Source organism: Carcharhinus amblyrhynchos, chromosome 9 (assembly GCF_965287045.1).
Source record: "Carcharhinus amblyrhynchos chromosome 9, sCarAmb.v2.hapA, whole genome shotgun sequence".
Lineage (NCBI taxonomy): Eukaryota > Metazoa > Chordata > Chondrichthyes > Carcharhiniformes > Carcharhinidae > Carcharhinus > Carcharhinus amblyrhynchos.
In genome coordinates, this window is record NC_137332.1 from 80,827,834 (window position 1) to 80,852,160 (window position 24,327).

Sequence of the window (24,327 nt, forward strand, 5' to 3'; positions counted from 1 at the left end):
AGTGGGAAAGTGGAACTGACCTACTTCAGATCAGCCATGATCTTATTGAATGGCGGGGCAGGCTCGAAGGGCTAGATGGCCTACTCCTGCTCCTATTTCTTTTGTTTCTTATGATCAGCCATGACCGTAAAGAATGGCGGAGCAGGATTGAAGGGCCAACAGCCCACTCCTGCTCCTATTTTTTATGCTTCTATGTTAAACAGCATGCTGACCTGTGAAAACATTTAGTAACTCGAATCAGCACCTTTAGGGAAGAAGGAAGGGAGAGACAAAGAGGCAAGGTGAATTGAATCTGTTTCAAGTCTGAATGCAGATACAACCTGTCCAGAGAGATGGATGTGAAACTGGTCGCCATTCGCGCATTCTCCAACAACAATTTCCTGATCTCAAAAGTCAAGTAGAGGTGGCGCACTTGCCAAGAGAGTACAAAAGCACCTCTCGCCTGCTCTAATATTTAACCAGGGCAACAAAAGGCTTGGGAATCCATGGCACCAAGGAGAATTTGAGAGAGGTGGGAGGAAAACAAATCATAAAAAAGGGTAAAGAGAGAGGAAAAAAAAGCATTACCAGAGATGTTAACACTGAAAAAGTAAATATTTAGCGACAGAGGTTTGTCTGCTACACAACATTCCAGTCTGCTGTGTCAATAGGAAGGTTGCCAACAGTCCACTTAAATCAACGTCAAATCTTTCGAGACGCATGACCTTTCAAAACCACCAGATTGGAGCAGAAATTAAGTACACCGACCAGCAAAGAGTTTTTGTAACATTCGAGATAACTTACCAGCAATTAACTTGGACTGTTTGTCTTCTTTCACCTAAACCAGGTTTTCCACACAGTTTGAACGGGACTGCAGTGTTAAGTTCCCTTCCAATAATTCCTCCTATTTCACACCCACTGACAAGTTAATTTTCTCCTTGCCTCCATAACAGAGAAGTTTACATGAACGAATATGTTGCATGTCAGAAACAACATTAAGATGCCTTGGATCAGGTTATTGCTCATTCAGGAAAGCACCTATTGAATGGTCCAATGTTGTATAAATAAGTGGGCCAAAATTCTTTCAACTTCCAAACAACACTTGAGAAATACGCTTTCAATTTTAGATTCCTAAGAGCTTTTCCCTTTTTTTAAAGAAAAGTCAATCACCTGTTACAATATGCTCAATATATCATATCACTAACAGCTTATAATTTTCTCCCTTTCTGGGGTAGAGTTCTATCCCAGAAAAAGAGGGCCCAACTGGTTATCTTCGTGCAAGAGCCCAAGCGTCATGTCTTGGTGGGCTACCATGGTGATTGGAGTCTTATTAGCTAATAAGGCTAACTCCACCCATCACATGATCCAACCAACCCCCACTTCCCCACCTCTCAACACCATCCAGGCACTTCCCCCAAAATAAACTTGATAGAAACTACCAATATTTGCCTTGCTATTTGGTCCATTCCCTAACCTGCCATACTCCAATCACAGACTGTACCCTTGATCAGTTGAGTTGACAATATAGGTCCCAAAATCTACAGCACTGTTAGTTTGTTTGGCTCAGTATCACATCCTCGCATTGACCAACTGCACCACAAACCATCTGGGGCTTCATGAAATTGTTTAAGTGCAGATTCGGATTTGCACATAACAAAATCCTAATTTAGTCCTGAATCATGACGATGCAAAGATGGAAAATAATTATGTTTTCAAACCTGACAAACAACATCACTAAAAAACAAATGATCTGGTCATTATCGAACAATGGTTTGTGGGACTTCAATGTTTGCAAATTGGCTACTGCATTTTCTACATCACAACAATGACTACCATTCAAAAATCCTTCACTGCCTGTAAGGATCTTTGATGAATTCTTTCTTTTCATGGGGATTGTTTTCTTGTAAGTAGTGGAAGTGGAAATTATCTATAAAGACTTCTATGTATACATCAATTTTCATGACCTCAGGAAGTCCCAGAGTGTTTTCGTCAGTGAAGTACATTTAAAATGTAATCACTGCTGTAATATTAGAAGCTCAGGAGCTGATTTATGCACATGAACAGCAACGTGATAATGACCAGATCATCCGTTTTTAATGATGTTGGCTGTGACTCTGGGAAGAACTCACACTCTTCTTCAAAATAGTGCTAATGGGTCTTTGTTTTCCAAAAATATACTGAATTCATAAAATTTACAATAAAAATTTACATCACCAAAGTTGACATTACATCAGGTGCAAACCAAATCAGTTTCTTCCACTACTATATGTTGATGTTTACAACTAGTCAATATTTACCATCTTCATTATATGTCAAAAATACTGTCTGAGGGAGGGGTTTTCAGTCCCTCGGTGTAGTATGGCTGAAAGGCCTTAGATGGTAGCCCAATAATCTTATACATCCACCTGAAAGAACAGGCTGGGCTTCAGTTTAAGGTTTCAATCAAACAACCAAAAATGCAGTACACTCAATCGTGCACTGGAGTGAGCCTAGATCTTCTAGTCTCTGAAGTGGGACCTGAACTCACAACCTCTTGGCTCAGAGGCAAAAACGCTACACATTCAGCCAAAGCTGATACATAGAACTCCACTTCTTGGTATTATTTAGTCAACTTACTGGGATATGCAAATATAGGAATATTTAGTAAAGTTGGGTGGCTGCTATTTAAAAGCACAAAGTCAGTCAACTATTCCATTTTATACCTAATGCACCACAGCAACAAATCTGCTGAAACATTGAACAAAGTCCTATCTCTTCGGCAGTCGAAGCAGCAAGTAGACAAATCCAGGCCACTTACAAAAGCAGTCATCTCGCCTACCTACAAATTACAAAATGGGGCACTAAAGCATCGAGTCATTTACTCAAACGTAAAATTTCTCAAGCTCTGCTATTCAATCTATTCCTCCCCTCAGAACAATGCAACCCTTGTTGTATCTCAAGGAGTATCCATTACCTCTAGGGTGAATGCAGTCCTCAGCACTACAAACACGAGGACAATTCCTAGGTGTTCGTTCTGTGCAAAAGCACGCCTCACTAAAGGATTCTCCTTTCTTTGCTTGTGCCAGGCTGCCAGCTGACGTTCTAGACCAAGCACAATAGCATTCAGTAATCTAATCGGACTTGTTCATTCACCTTACTTGCTGTCACAGCTTGCTGTGCATCGGCTGACCACTGTGTTTACACACTAACAGTGCTGCACCCCAAATGTAATTCACTTGGCACAAAGCATTTCGGCAGATCCTGAGGGCAATAAGCCCTACTGTAAATGCAAGATGACAACATGCACTAAAAATTTGATGCAAAGTAATGGATTCGGATTACTTCATGCTGCAGTATCTTTGCCATGTTACACCTGAATGTTGAGTACATAAATCAAGGACTTGCTGAAACTTCCTTCTGAAGTTATGTTACTGTTAACTTGAATTTATACAATGCCTTAATGTACGAAAACATCACAAGAGATTTGGTTGGAGCATTATCAGACACATTTATAGTGAAGGTCAGCATTACGTACAGAGCATCTACTTACATGCATTCGCCTGTGCCATTCTTATGCATTTTACAATTCCCTCTATTAGCACATGGTTGAATGGAGTCACGGCACTGTAATGCTGAAGAAAAGAAAACCTTTGTTAGAACAAATATGGAGACATATTTGGAGACATATGGAGACAAATCTCCTCCTACTGGAAGAAAGTCAACTTCTAACATGCATCTTTAAATTGCAACACTAGTCATTTCTCGGATTTACTTGATAGTGATTAATCAGAAATTGGAAAGACCCCTTTAATTGGGTTCCAGAAACTGAAATGAGAGAACACTAATTGGCTGCTCTCCCAACAATAATGGCTTCCATTATTTTAGCACCTTTAACATCATAGTCACAGGTGTTTCACAGGAGCATCGTCTTACAAAATTGGTACAACAACACATAACGAGATATTAGAATAAGCAAAGAGATTAGCTTTTAGGAGCATATTAAAGGGGGTGTGAAAGATAGAGAAGCGAAGAGGTTTAAGGGAGAGATTTTCAGAGCCCAGTCAGCCGAAGACACATGACAAAGATGGAATAATTACAATCCAAGACAAACATGAGGAGGAGCACAGAGAAAGTTGGAAGAGTTCACAGAGATTGGGAGGTAGAGGGATTTGAAGATGGATAAAAATGTAAAATATAAAGCCACTGTGGGTCAGCAAGCAGAAGTATACAGCTGAATGGAGATGTGGTACATGCTAGGATTCAGGAAGCAAGGTCAAATTAAACTGCACAAAATTCAAAAATGTATTTTTTCTACAAACGAAGTGTCCATATTCAATACAGGAGAAAACCAAATCCAGTGAAAGACTGGATTCCTCAATTTCTGACACCTCCTCACCTAACACAATCATAGTTCTTTCCTTTGGTTAATCAACCAACATGTTAACATTTGGGGCAGCTCAGCAATGTCATGGGAGGCTCAAAATGAACACTGTCTGAATAATGCATTTTTTTTCTCCATAATAGGACAGCACAACTGATGTCCAGGAGCAAGAGGCTGAGAATTCTATGTAACAGTACCTCGCTTCCTGACCATTTACAAGGCACAAGTCAGGAGTCTGATGGAATACTTGTCAGAACGAGTGCAGCTCCAGCAAGAAGCTTTACACCATTCAAGGAAAAGCAGTCCACTTGATCAGCACGCCATCCACCTACTTAAGCATTCACTCCCTCTACCACCAACACATAATAAAAGCAGTATTTTCATCTGCAAGATGCACAACAACTCACCAAGGCTCCCTTGAGAGCAGCCTCCAAACCCTCAAACTCTACCACCTGCAAGTTTCACTCCAAGTCAATAAATGCTGGCCCCACCAGTGGCACCCACATCCCATGAACTAATACAGAAAACACAAAACATCAACACTTGCATTAAAAAAAAAGTGCTAGCTTGGCCTGGTTTTCATTCCTTAACCCAGATGCCACAGAGGTGAACAGATCATGAAGAAAGGAGCAGGAGAAAGAGACACAACAGTTAATTGCTTCCCCTTTGTGAGACAAGAACAATGAGATGCTAAACCACCTTGTGCCAATCACACACACTTCCAAACTTATTATGAAGCAATAATGCCAGAGGCTAGGGTGCAACTGCATTTTTGACCCTTCTTATTGTAGTACAACAGAAAAGATGAGTCAAAATGTGGGTGGAGTGAGAATATACAAAAGTAGTAAAATAAAAACAATGTGACAGGAAATTTACCAATGAAGGATCATAATAAAGTGAGCTTAATTATTTTTAAATACTAGTTTCATGTCGCTACTTCCTGTCTGACCTGCACCTGATTTACATCATGGCTACTGCACTTCAACCAGACAGACCAGATTACAAAAATGTGTGCAAAGACAACAAAGAACAGTCTATTTTAATATTTACTTTTACTCATTAGAATTTCAAAATGAACAAGTTTGCAAAACAGGACTTTCCTTTTTAAGATGCGGAATGGGAGTAGACAAGAAATCTAATATGCTGCCCAGTGCTACCCTGTTCTGAGGAAGATTGCACATGCATTGTGGACAGACAGAGTCCTGTTCAATACTCAGCTCGCCCCCCACTATTCCACAAACCCATTTGTCTCCTGAGCTGTATCCAGGGGAACTGGCGGGAAATGTCAACATGTATTCTACAAATCACTCCAAGAATTTGATGTTTACAATCTAGACTGCAGAAAGACAACAATGTGCAATTTCATCTGATGCATAGATAACCACGCTTGCAAAAAGGTCAATCTCTCGCTTTCTTCTCACTCCTCCCCCCCCATGACACACACACACACACACAGTGGTGTACTTACTCATTTTTGTTGTCCATAATGTCCTTATACCCTAAAATTTCTCATCTGCCATCATTGCAATTATCAAATGAAAATAGGCAAGTGAACCACAGAAAGCATTTCTTTAAAAAAAAGAGTAATTTCTGAAGGTGACATGGGAAGTCTGTGTATCGTCATGCACAAGCTATCACAAATTAAAGGTGCAAGGATCTGTAAGCCCTTTCCCGTCCTACACTTTTCGTATTATGTCTTTACTTTCCCTGAGATAGTTCAACTTGAATGAACTTCACTTGCTGGAAAACAGAAATAGGGAAGAGGAAAATAACGTTATATTCCTGCTCACCATCCCATTGCCTGCTCAGCCATGGCTGAAGATCCAGACACAGACGGACACAAAGGTTAGCACCAACCAGCTCCTAGTCGAACAGTTTATCACCGTAGCCATGTTGGGCAACACAGTGGCAAGCACTGCTGCCTCACAGCACTAGGGACCTGGGTTCAATTCCCGGCTGGGGTGACTGTGCAGAGTTTGCACATTCTCCCCAGGTCTGTGTGGGTTTCTTCCAGGTGCTCTGGTTTCCTCCCAAAGTCCAAAGATGTGCATGTTAGGTGGGTTGGCCATGCTAAGTTGCCCCTTAGTGTCAGGAGGATTAGCTACAGTAGATGCATGGGGTTATGGGGATAGGATTGTGGTCGGTGTAGACTCAAGGGGCCGAATTGCGTCCTTCTGCACTGTAGGAGTCTATGATATGATCTTAACATAGTAAGAATCATGACTCAAGGGGCAGAATAGGCAATTCCCTGTGCCCATGGAATTGGTGAAGGTGCACACAAAAAAAGTCATAAAGAGAGGGCAGATTTTCACAATCCACACTTCCCCACCCCCACATACACGCACACAGTTCAGATGCAAGGAATGTCAGTTTGTTGACTCTGGTGAACAAACACCATTTCAGCCAATGTGTGTAAGGGTACAGTTACAACCAGCTTCATGTTGACACTCAGGGTTCATGTTGCTGATATTATCAGAGGTTTTCAAGGTTCAGTAATAAGTGGAAGGCTGCTGTCTTTCCAAAGCAGATGGGAGTAATGGCAGGGAGTTTGGGATTGCAGGGGAAAAGTGGAGAAAACAGCTCTTGTAGTTCCCAAAAAGACAGTCGTCAGCCCTGAAGCCTCAGCTTGATTACACAGCCCCGTGTGAAGCAGCACTGTGCTCCATTATATAAATGCATAAGAAAACTAGTTTAACCTCATGCTCCAGTTTGTTTCTTTTATCATTGCTGCTTCTCACAACAGATCATTCTTAAGACTGGCTGTTCGCTGCAGTTTTCCTGACCATCTCTTCCTCTCTGTCATACTGAGAATATAGAGAATCTACAAAAGCCTACCATCCAGGGCCGGATGTCTCTTATTAAAATTCCACTCCAAGTGCCAGAACTTTCATGCTGCAAACAAATGTCTGGCATCGGGGGCTTGCTGCATCCCACTGTCTCCTGATTTGCTTCAAATTCCAAACCCTCCACCCCCACAACTTAATTGCTCAGATCCAGCTGGGAAAACAAGAAAATCAGGGATATCGTGTCACAAGATTTCTCTTTTAAAAAATCCAATGGTGAATATTCTTCTTCCCGGTAGTTTAGACTCAAGTGCAAACAACAAGGTTTCCATTGTGAACCACAATCCCTAGTAAGAAAGGAGCAAGCTGATCCCAATAACCAGTCAGCAACTCTCAGGACCCCTTCATGGGATGTAGGCATTTCTGGATAGACCATTCCAACTGCCTTTGAGAGATTAGTGATGAACGGTTTTCTTAAACTACTGCAGTCTATGCAGGGATCAAAGGTCGAAATGTTCTACTTATGCTCTTAAGGCCAATGTCCTTTGCTGTTAGGAAGAGAGTTCCAGAATTTTGACCCAGCAACAATGAAGGAACAGCAATATCATTCCAAGTCAAGATGGTGTGACTTGAGAGGACAACTTGCAGGTGGTGGTGTTCCCATGCATCTATCGCCTCTGTCCTTCTAGGTGGTAAAAGTCACAGGTTTGGAATTTGCCGTCAAATAAGTCTTGGTCCTTGCCAATGGTACACACTGCTGCAATGGTGCAGCAGTGGTAGAGGGAGTGGCTATTCAAGTGATTAGGTAGGGTGTCAATCAAGTAGGATGCTTTGCTCTGGATGGTATTAAGTTTCTTTGTTGTTGGAGCCGTAATCAAATAGGCAAGTGGAGAGCATCACACTTCTGGCTTGTGCCCTGTAAATGACAGGCAGTGTTTCAGGGAGACAAGTGCAGAGTTAGTTACCTCAAAATGCCCAGCCTTCAACCAGTTGTTGGAACCATAGTACTTAAACGGTTGGTCCTGTTCAGTTTCTGGTCAACAGTACCTTCCAGGATATCGATTAGGTATTTGATGACGACAATGCCTTTGAATGCCATGTGCTCCTTGATATTAAAGGGGTTGTCACTCATCTTACTTTTGGAATTCAGCTCGATGTTTGAATCACAGCTGTAATGAGATCAGGAGCCAACTGATCCTGGCAGAACCCAAACTGAGCATCAGCAGGCAGGTTAACGCTGAGTTGTTGACAACATCTTCAAATCACTACGCCGCTGATGGAGAGTGGAATGATGGGGCAATTTATTGAGTAGATTGGATCTGTCTTATTTTCTCTTTCAGTTACCATGCCCTGGGAGGCATTGGCAACCTTGGACTTCTGTGACCATCAAGTCTGAAATGGGACTTGAACCCAGAGAAATTTCTGGCTCCAAGATAGTAATGTTATCCTCTGCACCACAAGACCTCCCACGGAGGATAGGCCCATCCAAATTTTCAATTATCACATAGATGTTAATGTTGTAGTTGTACTAGAATAGCTTGGCTAGGGGTCAGCTAGTTTTGGAGAACAAGTCTTTTGGAGAATTACAGTCAGGATGTCATTAGGCTCACAAATCTTTGCTACATCTGTTGCACTTGACATTTCTTCATATAACAATTAGTTGAACTTTGGCTTCATTATGAAGACAGCCTAGTTAATCTTGGGTTGTTACCCTTAGAGCAAAAAGGCTGAGGGGAGACCAGGCTGACATGTGCAAAATTAGGAAGGTCATAGATCAGAAGAAAATTTTCACTTCAGTGCAGGGTTAAATAGGCAGAGGGCATAAATTTAAGATAACAGGCAGGAAATTTAGAGGGGATTTGAGGAAAAGCTTTTTCACCTGCAGGAAAGTGTGAATTTGGAACTCTTTGCTGAAAAAGGGCGGAGGAGGTGGGAATCTTCACAACATTTGAGAAGCATTTAAACGAGCACTTGAAATGCCATAGCACAAGGCTACAGACCAAATGGGATTTGAATGGAAAGGTGCTTGATGGCCAGAGTAGAAATAATTGGCTGAAGGACCTCATTCTATGTTGCAAAACTCCTTGACTAAGCTGGAGAGGACCTTGGGAAGAGTCTGAGATGGATCACTTGTTGAGACAGCTCTGTGCCATAAATTATTTTGACAGGATACTTTTGGCCAACATCCCTGGAGGCAACCAAGCTTCTCATGGCTAATGTGGATACTGCTGCAGGTGGAGAATACCCAGTTTTCTCATCATTGATGCTCAAGGGCCCAAATGTGTCTTCTACACTCTGCACTTTGGAGAAATTACAGCATCTGGAAAAGCTGCAAGTCATAACTTTGAAATTAAGTCAGTCCCCAACATCTTCAGTTTGCTTCCATGTGAATAAGGCAGGTTGAATGCAGACGCCAGCAGTCCAGCTCATCAGTAGAACAACTACTTCTTAAGCCGTTCCAAAATAAGAAAATAAATCTACATCCATCTGCTTTCCAGCTTTGGTTGAACGCAAAGACTCTGTAACTCAGCAAAAAAGTAGGGTTGCATTTCTAAGTCTTTTACGACCTCCAGACATGGTAAAGAATTTTACAGTCCATGAGGTGCTTGTAATCGCAGTTTAAAACACAGGAAAGCAACCATAGTGTGCAAAGCAAGATCCCAAATAGCAACATGATAAATAACCAGATGATCTGTTTTACTCACGTTAGTTTCTGAGTATTTATTGACCACCCCTACTCTTTGAAGAGCACACTGGAAACTTTCACATCCACCTGAGGGAGCAGACATCATCTTGGTTTAACAATTTGCCCAAAAACTTGTCCAGTGTAGTGTTCCCTCAGCATAACGGAACTGTTATATCTTCTGGATCCCATAAGTATGAAAAAAGAAATCACACTTTAAACTCAAATGCTGGCACTGCAGTGAGTTTTTCTCTCAGCTCTCCACGTGACCAGTAGACATTGTTACTCAACACATTACTGCAGTGCCGCAATGAACATGGCACCCCAGGATATACATTCACATGGCAATTTGTTCCTTGCTCCTTTCGAATAACATGACAATAAAAGCAGGAATACAGTCTTTGCTTATGTCCCTGTACAAGGACTTGTGCCCACAACCTTCTGACTCACAGCAGAGAGCACTATGCAGTGAACCATGCCTGACAGCAGGCATCTCCACTTGTCCGCTGTTTCACCACTTTTCTACGCTATTTCAATCCTTATGGTCTTCTTAACTTACACAAATCCTCACAGCTTCTAGAAAGAAACAGTGAGTTTAATTCCTTCAGCAAACATTCTACTAATCTGGTTTATATATAAAGAAATTTTCTAAACAAAAAAGTTGGAAATACTTTGCCATGCACAAAGATATTACTCAGCTAGAACCTCAAAAGCAGTGCCATAAGCAACAGCATGTACAGTGTCAAATTGGTAAGCCTGGAGCTTACCACCACAGTCATTGGGTATTCTCAGTCATTGTGACCTTAGCATGGCAGCCTCACAGGTGCTACCAGAGGCAGTGTGATAGCATGTGTTTAATGAAACAGAAGGTCACTCAACACTATCTAAAGAAAAAGGATACCACAGGTAGCTCCAAGGGTCAAGGTATCACTTGACATGGCAGTGGGGCCAAATAGTCTTTAAGATCCAATGGCCTGTACATGCTGAATTAGCTAACCTCAACTGGAAGTTTGCTGGAAATTCCAAGTTGCCTCAGTGACCCGAAAGGGACAATAAGGGAATAAATCACTCAGTTTTATTCCATGCAAAATTAGGTAATGAAATTCACCAGAACATATGCATTTATTCCGTAGCTATCACAGATTATATCAATTACCCATTCAATCTCAATTACCCAATGCAACTTTACATTAATATTTTAGAATTCTGGATAGCACAGCCTACACAAACAACAATCACAGCAACATACAAGCAGCATCATTGAGGAAGATTGTCATTGGCTACAAGTTCAGCATCAATATTTATTATTCTCCTCCAAATGTCAAAATATAGCAAGTTTCTCTAAAACAGAGTGGCTGATACTGACTAAACCACTTATATCAATGAAGCCTCAAATATCACCACGTGCAACAAAAATATGATAACCAGTAAGCGACTTGAAACCAGCTACCCAAAGCAGGATTTTCTTAAAAAAAGAAATGTTGTGACTTAATCACTGTCTGTGGCTAAACTACACAGAAACCTAAATGTGGTGCAGTTATGAATCTTCTGCTAGAATATCTAAACTATGCATGGTCAAAGGTGGTGAAGACAAGACCACGAACAAGTCATTAAGTGAATCACAAAATTGGTCAAAACATCCTTTGGTCCTGTCCCAAAATAATAGTAAGAGGCAAGAAATTAGAAGCTAGCTAGAAATAAAAACAGATCGCAAATGTTTCTGTTAAGCATTAGAAAAGGGAAAGAACAACTAAATGAGTGCTGATCCCTTAAGAGGGTGAGAATTGAGAATTAACAATGGGAAACAAGGAAATTGTCTAAGTGCTGAAGAGGTATTTTGTGTCTGTTTTCAGAGTACGAGACACAAAACATCCCAAAGAAAATCACAAGGCAAAAAAGGAGGAACTTAAATCACAATCACTAAGGAAAAGATACTCTTTGTTCTTTGAAAGCTATTAGGACAAAAAGTTGACAAGTCCCCTGGACCTAATGGCTTTCATCCTAGTGTCTAAGACAGCTGGCGATCTTACAAAATTAAGATTCTGGAAAGGTCCCAGTGGATCGGGAAAAAAAAATCACAAATCTCTATTGAAGGAGATGGCAGGAACCAGGAAACTATAGGCCAGTTACCCTAACATTTATCACAAAGAAAATGCTGGAATCCATTATTATGGGGGTTATTGCAGGGCATTTAGAAAATCATAATACCATGTTGACTTTGCCTGATTGTTTTTCACAAAACAATTCATGTTTTCTTTTAAGAATTCTTTGAAGCAACAACCAACATGGATAATGGGGAACATGAAGATCTATTGTATTAAATTTCCACAAGCCATTCAGCAAGGTGTCACATTAAAAGGTTACAACACAAAATAAGAGTTCACGGTTTGGGAGATAACATAGGAGTATGGAGTCAGAAACGGTTAAGTAACAGTAAGCAAAGAATAGAAACAAATGGGTCTCTTTTGGGTTGTTAAGTTGTAATTAGTGGAGTGCCACAGGAATCAGTGCTGGGGCCTTCTCAATTATTTACAATCTAGATCACCAACTTTGATGAAGAAACCAATTTATCATCACTGAATTTCCTGATGACACCAAGATATGCCTTAAGAGGCCAAGATCTACCTTAAAAGAGGCCAAGATATGTAGAAAAGTAAGTTGTCAAGAAGACATTCAGACAGATTTAGCTAGGTTAAATTAATGGATACAAACTTGGTAGATGGAGTATAATATAAGAACATGTGATTCTATCCTTAAGCTGTAGTACCCCACAGCTAGTCAGTGATGCTGGGGAAACAAACTACCACTGTGTCCTCAGATGATCAGCAACAACCTGCATTTATATACATGTAAATCAGCTCACTCCGGCAGGAAGAAAGGAAAAGTGCTCCATCATTTGAACGGAGAGGCCCAGCAGAATGATCTAGATGTTTGGCTAAATGAAATCACAAAAAGTTGGTTTGAAGGTGCAGCTAAATGTTGAGAAAGGAAAATGGAATGTTGGTGTTTGTTTTGAGATGCATCAAGTATAAAAGTAGAGATGTTTTGTTACTGCTGTACAGGCATTGGAAAGACCACATCTAGAATACCATTTCACACAGTTTTGGCTTCTTTACTTCAGAAAGGATGTAATTATATTGGAAGTGATACAGTTCACTCAACTGATTTTTGAGAAGAAAGGTTGGATCCATGCCCATTGGAAAAAATGAGAGGTGATCTTACTGAAACAAACAAGATCCTGATGGAATCTGAAGGGTGGATGTTGATAGGATGGTTCCAATTAGGGGAAAACCTAAACCCAGGGTCTCCCATTTAAGACAGAGGTTAGAAGCAGCTTTTTTCTTTCAGAGGTTCTCAGTTTCTTCCTCCGAGTGAGGCTATGTCATTTGAAATATTCAAGGCCGAGTTAGACCATTGATCAGCAAGGGAGTCAAGGGTTACGGTGGTGTTGGTAGTGGTGGCGGTTGAGGGTGAGGAGGATGGAAAGCAGTGGAGCTGAAGCCACAATTAGATTAGCCATGAACTTATCAAATGGTGGAGCAAGCTTGGCAGTCAAATTGCCTGCTCCTGGTCCTAGTTCGAGTCACAGTTTTTGCAGCAGCCTATATAGTGTATGCAACACACTCAATCATGCTCGTGTTGCAAGTGAACAACTGGTTCCCAACAGGAAGTTTTTATGGGAGACGAATAATTACAGATCACAGAGGTAGCATGGGATCAAGAAAGAAGATTTAAATTTGAGGGGCTAGCAATTACTGGGGAACTGGAAGCCAGTGTAGCTCAGCAAGGATAGGAAAGATGGTACGAAAGAAAATTTGTATCGGCAAGAATATAGGCTGTAAATATTCTGAGAGAGTTACAATTTGAGGGGGCTGGAATTAGGGAGACCGAGAGTCCAAACCGATTCACATTTTTTGGAAGCACCAAAGAGGTGTGGAAGGAAGGAAACTTCAGCAGCAATGGAACATATGTAGCAGAGAAAGCTCCAATTTAAATTATGCAGCATTGTGATCCCACTTCATTGGATATGGCCCCAGTTGGAAGCCAGAGGTCAGTGATATGCTACAGAAAACTCCAGGGTCAGATCATGGCCTGACTTTGTAGATTTGTTTTGCTCTTGACACAAGATGGAACACAATCAACAGTCAACTTCCAATTGATGGAAAACATTCAAGGAGTCCATAAACAATTAATAAATTTAACCTGGGTTTATTCAAAAAGACACAGACACTCATTGCTCCATTCTTAATGCAGTTAAAATCCATGAGGCAGCATCATTTTTCTACACAGGAAAACAAACTATTTTCTTGTGTGCTATTTTAGCAGATACACCAAACTCAATACAAGGAAACATTCCTGCAAATGCTATCCTCATGACAGAGATTCCACAGACAAATACCTGACGGAGTCATTACAGGCAACAAGACATTGAATTGTAAACAAAGAATGAGAAACATCCGACTACGTAGATATTCAAGACTGTTGACATTTCAGCACAATGGCATCATCCAAAGACAATAAGTCTTCCTTTCGTCAAAAAAGCCCAGCTTTAAATTCCATCCTTTATCTTTAATCTGTAGCACCCAATAGCTAGTCAATAAGCCTGGGGAAACAAGTTACTAATCTTAGTGTCCCCAGATGATCTGCAACTTGCATTTATATAGCACTTCTAATTCAGCAAAAGTCTGAAGGCATTTCATAAAATTTACCACAGATAAGAAATAAACAAAGCACAAGATGAAGGAGAAAAAAACTGCTTCCAGAACCTGGTATTAATTTCAAAAAAATTGATACGTTTTCAGAACAGAACAGGCTTCATGGGGACAGATTTCTTCCTACACAAAACAGCAAAAAAATTCTTTACGAAAATGATTATATACACAGGAACCAGAATCTCACTTGCTAGATCTTATTTTCTAGCTGTCTGAATCTGAACCATCTCCTGCCCATTGTTACAGGCCATGCAATTCTGAAACAGGCAAGTGAAGAAAAAAAGTTACAAGCTATCAACCTAGCACACAATTTAAGGGTGTTTCGGAAATAGATTAGGGATGGTGAACTGAACTGAGAATCACGAATCCCCTCAACTGAGTGGTTTGCATTTTAAGAGCCTGTTGCTCTGGGCCTGGAGTCACATGTAGCTGGCCAGACCAGGTAAAGGACATTAGTGAACCAGATGTGTTTTTGAAAATGATCATCGTCATCATTAGACTTTTAGTTCCAGATTTTTATTAAATTCAAATTCCACTCTGTGCCTTGGTGGGATTCAAACCAAGGTCCCCAGATCATTACTCTCTGGATTACTAGTTCAGTGACAATACCACCACCACCTTTTAAATGGCATGGCTGCATAGCCATGGTGAAGCTACATAGCTCTCTTCCTTTCTCCCTAATTTTACGTCAATAAATGGAGATAAACAGGGGTGGTAAAGAGGCTCATGTGGAGCGTAAACACCTGCATATATCAGTTGGACCGAATTGCCTGCTTCTGTGCTAGTCACGTACTTAGTACCTTTTGGAAGTATCAATTTCACTTTTACAAATTATTATAAAATGTTCCATCAATGTATTGAAATCTTTAACAATCTCCTCACTCTTTTGGTGATCTCAAATTTAGTTCCTTCAGTTTCTGATTCACTGGCCAATCAAAATTTTATTTTCCAACTAATTCCAATTAATTCTTAATACAGGCTAGTTACCTTACAATTTAAAAAAATCTTTCCTTCCGTCAATTCTCCAAAGGGCATCTTCGTTATGTTCAAAAAAAGTCCAACAGTGGGGGAATCTAGTTTTATAGTGATCCTACCCAGATAAACCTCAATTGCTAATAAATCAGTAATTCTCCAGAGCACTGTCCCTCCGTTAAATCAGCCAACGCTGCAAACCCGGGGCTCAGCCTGGAAGCTTCTTGACCCCCTTACAACCACATCAACGTATGCAGTCGCCCAAAGTGATCAGAGAAGCTGCACGTTAACGTCTGTTAACAGCTCTAGAGGATGGTGCTGCAGCAAACCTGCCACTTGGTGTCACTGTACCCCAATCAAGATCACACACCTGTAGCAAATCGTCCAAAACATACTGAAAACACTTGGAGGGGCTACCGATTCTAAAGCATCAAATCTTCGTTCGAACTTATACTGATAAGTTGAATTACAACCTTAAACGCCCTGTTCACACCAAGAGTTTGTTGTGGAAATCAAATCAGGAAATTTTCATTCAATTTACATTATTAGGATTGAAACATTGTTAACTCAATCACGTGACCGCTGAATTCTTGCTTGACCAATTTTCTCTCCTTCTAAAACGCCCTGAATCCCTATTGTGAGTTGAGTTTCCACAACAGTTGGTCAACCACAGCTACCTCAATAAAAGGAATAACTGAGCTTCAGTGGCACGGTGGTTAGCACTGCTGCCTCACAGCTCCAAGGACCAAGGTTTAATTCCAGTCTTGGATGACTGTCAAGTAGAGTTTGCACATTCTCCCCATGTCTGTGCTCCGGTTTCCTCCCATTGTCCAAAGATGTGTAAATTGGCCATGCTAAATACCACTTAATGTCCCTAGCAGTGTAGATTAGGGGATTAGTAGGGTAAATACATGGGGTTATGGCTGGAAGATGACCTGGCTAAAATACTCTGAAGTGCAGACTTTATGGGCTGAATTGATTCCATCAGTGCTAGTGAGTTTTTTGACCTTAGAAAAAAAAATCAAAAAGTTTTACCCTGTGCTCACCCAAACATATTTGCATCCTTTCCAGTTTGGGCCATTGGTTTGTGATCTGCTGGCTAACCTTGCTTTAATTCAAGCAAGTCCAAGTCCAAAGATGTGCAGATTAGATAGAATGGCCATACTAAATTGCCCCATAAGTGTCAGAGGACTAGCTAGGATAAATGCATGGGGTTACGAGGATAGGGTCTGGGTGGGATTGTGGTCGGTGCTGACTCAATGGGATGAATAGACTCCCTGTGTACCGTAGGATTCTATGAAATCAAGAAAGTTGCAGAAATCATATTACCCTGACTCATTCCAATTCAGTAAACAAAGATCAAAACTTGCTGGACTACATAACTCATTGCGAAATCAATGGGATAACTTCAGATTCCATGTATCAATGTGAATATTTCTTACTCGGGTCTTTTATATCCACTACAATTACTTCCAAACACGACTGGGTTCAGAATCCACTTTAAACTTGTTAACTGTGGTATGCTTCCCCCTGACCTTTTCCTCTCACCCTCAACACAGACTGACTCCTTCCCTCTTCTTAACACAATCCATAATTTGCCAACGCCAGGGAGCAAAGCCAAGGGAGGAAGGAACACCACTCAACAAACAGATTTGTTTGGAAAGGCACTGATTATGAGAGGGTTCACTGTACCTCCCTAACCCAAGGGCATGGAGTCTGATTGCAGCATACTCATTGTTGTCCCAGCTGAGATCAATTTACAGAATGTAAATGACTGAAATTAAATTGGGACTTTTCCTGGTCTAAATAGCTCAATACCACACCACATGCTTAATCTGCCAGCTGAGTCACTTGAGCACGACAGGAATATTTTTGGTGGTCAAAAAGTTGCGCTTTGCAGTCCTGAATTTTTGGGGTTAGTATTCAAAAAAAAGTCAATCCTTGACTTAGTGCCAACCATTATTTCTCACAAATCACTTGTCCCTCACTCATGCCACTGGCTCTTTCCTATATTCCTGCTCCTCTCACTGATATTTGACTTTGCTACACAACATTTGACAGAAATGTTTGGTGAAGATTTAGATTTTTCAAAAAAACTTAAAAAAGCATTCCATTTTTAGCCCATTACTTCTTAAATCTGTAATGATTTCCTAAGTTTTAACAGACTGACAATCACTTCCCAATGCACCAGTCTTCAAGTTTAGAGTACAGAAGCCTTTACAATTTCCTACTTTTGGCTTGGAACTTTCTGCTGCCACTTTCACAAAAGCATCAGTTAGTGATAAAAACCATGGCTGATCTGAAAGAAAGCAAAGTACGAGTGACCCATGATCAGGATCGCACTCCAAAAGTAAAAACTAGCTCATCAAGATAAAAAAAAGCGTCTAAAAGGCAGTTTATCCTCATGTTCATTTTGATAGTCGGTATTCTTTTGATAAAATGACAGAAGTGATCACTATATCCCCTTTTGAGGAATTGGGAAAGAATAGTTACGGGAGCTGGCACTGATTGTAACCCTCCTTCCAGGTTTGTAACTGGCAATTTGCTTCTTTAACCAGATTACAATACATCACCTCAACCACTGAGGAAGTTTCTTCCAGTAATATCAATGGTGCAAAGTCATTTGAAGGATTGTGTTACACATGTTTGTATATAATGGTGGTTCATGCTTCGAAGGAACCACTAGAATTTCCTCCCCATAATTCACTGATTGGTGGAACCAGTTTGTATTGATTCATTCAAATTACATAGACTTCTTCCAGAAAATAACATTTTGGAATTCATTATATGAATAATGAGACATGAAATATGCTAAATGCCCAAAAGGCAAAAGGTGACTGGATTCATTGTTCCCACTGCTGGGATTTTCCTCACCTCATGTCTGTTATGTTGCAGGTCAATTGGTAAACACTTATGACTATCTAACAAATACATTATCATTGGATCATGCAAGTACATGATGGTAGAAAGTGGAAAATGAAGAACCTTGATTTTCTTTAGTCCAGCAATTCCTATGTCCCTGTATAACCAGGACATATAATATGTTCATTCTGCTCTGGAAATTGGTGATCAACGCAGTCTACTTCCTGGTATTTGCCAAGGTCGACAACACAAGCTCTGCTTATTCCATTAAATTCTTCGGCCTCTGGTTCTATTTCCACTAATTTTCAAGGCACTAATCAGACATGTATTTTTTCCTCACGATTTCTGAGAAATAGGTCTATGACTTCAATACCTTTTCTCTTCTCTAACATCATCTGAAGGGTTCCATCATTCATTCGCCTTGTCCAACCAATGCTCAACTAGCCTCAAAGGTAACTAACTCAAATGCCCTTGCATGCCTTTGTAATTAGGCTTCAAAGTGCTTATTGTTTTGTTTTAGATGAAGAACATAACTTGGTTTATTTTAAGCCAGTTCTTACAAAAAAAAGTCCTCTCTGCCCAAGTGTAGTAGGGCAGCATGATGGTACATTGGTTAGCACTGCTGCCTCTCAGCGCCACTGACCTGGGTGGTTGTCTGTGTGGAGTTTGCACGTTCTACCTTTATCTGCATGGGTTTTCTCTGGGTGCTCTGTTTCCTCCCACAGTCCAAAAACATATGGGTTAAGTTGATTGGCCATGTAAATTGTCCCTGGTTAGGGGGATTAGCAAAGTAAATACATGGGTTTATGGGGTAGGACCTGGTTAGGACTGTTGTATGTGCAGGTTTGATGGGCCGAACAGCCTCCTCTGCGTGGTAGGGATTCTATGTTTCTTGTATGTGTTACTGGGCAACATGAAAGAGCGAAGTTACACCTTGCTTTCCAGTGGGCTGAACTGCAGAAAGAATGTTGAAATTAGTTTCTAACCTTCCCCAATTTACAATAACCTATCAGAGTCCATTCTCCTCCTGGAGGAGTACAGTAACTCCCAACTGGATGATGCTGCTGTGTGGGAACAGGTGAACAAAGAATGTGTCTTTACACCCCCGCCTTAAGTCCCATTTTTCAACTGCACTTGGTCCATCCAAACTCACCTGGAGAAAACAGCCATACGTAAAAAGGGTCAGAATGCTGCCACCACCTGCTGAATCAAGCCCTTAACTCTAGGTAAAACAAAAAAGGGGTTGAGTTGAATTCTAAACCCACTCTTGGCATTTTCTTGAAGCCTCACACACAGTATTTATATTACATAGCATTTTATAATTCTTTTCTTGTGCCCTGTTGAAGTAGGTTTCCAGACCAGTAATCTAGAGACTGTGTTCAAATCTCACTGACATTTGGACACATTTAAAAGATAAATTTATTTGGTCATATAAATTCCAGTAATGGTAATCATCAAGTTGTTGGATCGTCATAAAACAAATGCAAATGATTCTTTAGGGAACAAAACCTGAACAGTACCATTATCACAGCCACCTCAAACCAATAACAAAACCAGGGGAGGGTAAGGGGTTTTCAAAGACAGCAGCACATACCACATGCACTGGCAAGGGAAGGGAAGTGGAGTACTGGAGGCTAATCATGAGTGTCATCCAGTTACTTCAGAGCCACAGCCAAGTTGAGCTTGCAGAAATGGGATGTATTATTTCCAAATGTGTCTTTACCTCCCATGATGCAGCTCCACCCATTCCTTGCTTCATCTCAAGTCTTTGGACCTTAACAACGTAAACAGAATCCAAGCCAGTTGAAATTGAAACTGAGATATATAGGTTTTCTTTATTAAGTGAATTTATTGACTTCACTTGGCCTCATAGCTCTCCTCGCAACCCCAGTGTCCCAGCTGTCCCCCATTGACATGTGCTCCGAGTAGTTAATTAAAAATGCCTTTTGTATCCTAACAATATAATGAACATTCCATTAAAGAACATATATTTTCTGCAAGCACGGCAATATACGATGACTCAAGCAGGCACATAAGCTTCCTGAAGCAATAAACTATCTGAAGAGACACAAAGCAAAAATATAGACAAAAATTAGGGGAAAGAGTCTGCACCTTTTTAGCCTTTCCCCATTTGCTTTTGAAGAAACAGATCATCTTACAAAAGCCAAATGATTTTAGCAGCGAACTTGAGAGTTGCAACTGTTACCTGTCTGGCTTAAACATCGCTCAGGACAATGCTCAATGACTGGTCAATAATTATAATTATGATCGTTTCATAGCATTTGACCATACTGTGTGAAGTGCAATAGTCAATCTGTACTAAGAATGTAGCAAGTGTGAACCAAACACAAAACATATTCAAACCTTTGCAGAAATAGACCAAAACTGCATTGGTGTTAAACCTAATCTTCCTTTTTACACATTCCTATGGTTATAAAGCAAGAATCGTAGAAAAGGCTACCCGTTGAACTACTTCCTGTATGTCACACTTCCCTCACCTCCAACGACAGATGTATATTTTAGCAATAACAGCATTTTATTCAAGAAACACCTTCACAGCCTGAAGGCTGAATTGCAAAAAGTGATTTACGTAAAATAATTTGTATATAGACTAAAGAACAGGGTTAAAAATAGGCAAACGTAACAATAATGAAGTGATAAAAATAGATAAACAAATTCAACATAACAGGAAAGTAATGAACAGGATATTAAAACGGTGACACTTAACTAAAATTACATTCCTACATTTTATTCGACTTTGTGTCATACATTAAATAAAACTTATTCCACTCAGCCCAACATGGGGCATTTGAATGTCCTGCTTTGTCTGTATTTTCTCTCACTTTAAAAGGAGAAGGTGAAATATATCTGTCAACTTGGCTGGAAAGTAAGGATGGTCAACAATAATGCATCTTTATATCATACATTTAAAGTAATGGAACACCCCACCTAACTCAGCATGGTCTGAGACTTTCTGTCCTTGCTTAAGACTTGCTTGGGATTGGTGTCATGCTGAACTATTGGACCCCAGATCAGCAGACAGCATTCAAATTTTAACACTCACTCAGGAAACTGACTTTACAGGCGCTTCATTACATAGTAGCCCTACCATCCTGATTTAGGCCAAACATCTCAACACAATTTGGATACATGGATAACAGAATAGCCGATGCCTTATTTCCATAACAACAGCCACTGAACTTCCAAATAAATCATGTCAAGTGCTCCAAGACACTCCAATGACGTGACAAGATACTGCACAAACACAAGTGTTGCTTTCTTATTTCACAGTGAATGGTGCATTTACTGGTAGCTCAGGGAGTTTCCGCAAATGCTTATTTTAATTTTCACAACTTTTTTTTTTGAGAAACATGTTGTGAGGCTTAACCCATTTGACAGCATAAAAGCACACGGTGCACTCACGTTTTCAACGAGAGTTAAATCAGTGTTTCGGCATGTGGGTCTTGTGTGTGTATCTGGGTAGAGTCAACAGCATTTTGGACCGATGACCCAACACATCAAACATCCACTGTTCAAAGCTGTGCAGCAAAAGAAACTCTCCACAAACTTCAAACAAACAAAAAAAAACAGATGTTGCTGTCTTGATGCAAGGAAAGGACACAATGCACAGGTGAAACCTCACAAAACGTTCACCTCCATTGCATACCAATTAATACCATCCCAACACAACTAACACAAAGCGTCCATCCCCTCTTTTTTTTAAAAAGCCACAAAGTCAACTTCGCTCACAACTAATGAATGGGCTTCCTCGCAGGCAAGCTCATGACAGAAAGTGCTGCCATGCCACTTCACCCCGTTTCTTCTCAGACCGTAAAACGTTATAACACACACCACCACTTCTAATGCAAACATGAATCATCGGTCTTTTGACTAATAAAATTTCCACATTGTCACTTGCACCGTGCGATCTTTCGGTTCCCTTCCTGACACCAACACATTTTGTTAATAAAATTTCTATAGTTTGTATGACCTTTTTTAATTTTTTTTTAAAAAAACGAAAAGTACAGAGGAGTTTCGGGAAAGCACAAGCGTCAAGCAGAGAGAAATTAAGACAGTAAGTCAGGCGCAGTCCCAATCCAGATGTGGCATCGCTGCCAAACTTTTTTGTGTAAGGGTCGCTTTTGAATTCTGCATCGTGCAAATAGTACCGAACTGCAGAAGTTTTAACTAACCCTGTCGGGCAAAAGTTAATAATGTAAGGATGGGGAGGACGGGGAAAGGCGGGGGGGTGGGGTAGTAAATATATTGGTTTAGTTTGGGGTGGGCACCAAACCCCTTCTCATCAGTTTGGACAAAAGTTATACTTTTTCCGTTCTTAAACCGAAACTTTTTTTTTCAGTCCTCGGTCTGTCGCAGAGATTTTGTTTCAAAGATGGGGAAATGGATGGCGGAGTTCATTTTGGGTGTTAAGAATCTGCCACTCGAGTGAAGAGAGAGGGAGAAGTTTTAGTCAACTCCTCCAGCAGCCTGATCAGACTGGATGGAGGGAAATATTAACAATGGGAGAGGAGTTTGTGACAGGATCCTTCACCCTTTGCAGCCCCAGAAGCGCGCTGAATGAGCAGGGAAAAGTTACATCAACTTTGCCGATGATTTGGAGGAAAAAAAAAGTTTTTCTTACCCTCCACCACCCCCCCCCCCAAGAAAAAATACTTGTAATCACACAAATGGAGGGAAGGCGGCGATGGCAGTCGGTATTGCATCGCTGTGGCAATGCCTTTTTTTTAAAAAACTATCTCCTTGACTGATTTTCTCGGTAACTTTAACCGCGATCAAAGTTTTGTCACAAGTTTTTATGGGGAAAGGTTGGGGGGGGGGGGGGGGGTGGGGGGGATGGATAGCGACAGCCTGGCTCTCGGCCCAGGGTGGTCGCTCCCCACCACCACCACCTCCTTCTCTAACATCTCCCACTCCCTCACCTACCTCCACACACAGCAACGACCCCCAGGACGCCCCATAGATTCCTCCACAAGCGGCTGGCTCCCATCTCTCGGCAGCTACCCTCCTGTCAGCCAACAAACGCTCCTTCCTCATAGAAACCTCCAGCAGATCAGGGAAAGTGGGGAGGGAGGGAGGGAAGGAGGGGTGGTGGTGGTGGTGGGCGGGTGTAAAGAGAGGGTTCTTTTCTTTCCGTCCTCTTCCCCCCACCACCCACACAAAAAAAAATAAACTTTTCGATTTAAAGTTGAGGCGACTCTGGAGCGCGGCCGCCAACCCCGAACTCTCCAACTCCAAACTTCGGCGACATTGGAAAGTGGCAGTAACTTTCCGACACCGCCTCACTCACTCCTCCGCTAGCCCCGCTGTAAATCCCCGCCCTCTGCTTCCCCTCCTCCTTCTTCTTCTTCTCCTTCTCCTTTCTTTCTCCCCCCACTTCCCTCCCTCCGCCCCCCCCGCGCCAGCTCCAGCACCGCCCTCAATCCCACACCCTCCCCAGCCCAGACATTAACTTCATCCACATCTTTGATTTCTTCAAATCGGAGGAACTATTTAACTTCCGCCTTTCTGCGGAGGTATTTAATTCTTCAAGTTTTTTTTGCTTAAAAATGTGCCAATTATTTCAGAATTAAAGCCAGATTGATTCCTCGCTCCCCCCATCCCCCGCCTCCAATCCACATCTCCAACAAACTGCTGCCCACCAAGCAGAATTGTGAATGGACTGTGAGGCATAGAAATAGTTTTTGGAAGTTTTGTTTTAACTTATTTTCGAGAATGGAATTAAGCAGCCACAACTTATATTTACATCAAGTCCTAAATGTCATGAACGATCCCCAAGGCGCCTGGCAGGGCGGCTCAGTGGTTAGCACTGCTACTTCACAGTGCCAGGGACCCAGGTTCAATTCTAGTTTTGCGTGACTGCCTGTGTGGAGTCTGCATGTTCTCGCCGTGTTTTCTCCGGATACTCCGGTTTCCTCCCGCAGCTCAAAAATATGCAAGTTAGGTGGTTTGGACATG

General features: G+C 41.2%; 1 protein-coding gene across 1 annotated transcript in view; it reads right to left on the reverse strand.

The window, feature by feature from the left end:
* Positions 1-23,623, reverse strand: part of LOC145347959 (neurogenic locus notch homolog protein 1-like) — a 158,424-nt gene extending 134,801 nt beyond the window's left edge. Inside the window, exons 1-2 of the mRNA XM_080195979.1 lie at positions 23,296-23,623; positions 3,509-3,590 (exon numbers count right to left, since the gene is read on the reverse strand). Of these exons, the coding sequence (XP_080052105.1) occupies positions 3,509-3,590; positions 23,296-23,359 (146 nt within the window). The 5' untranslated portion in view covers positions 23,360-23,623. The remainder of the gene's footprint in view (positions 1-3,508; positions 3,591-23,295) is intronic.
* Between the last annotated feature and the right edge of the window lie 704 nt (positions 23,624-24,327).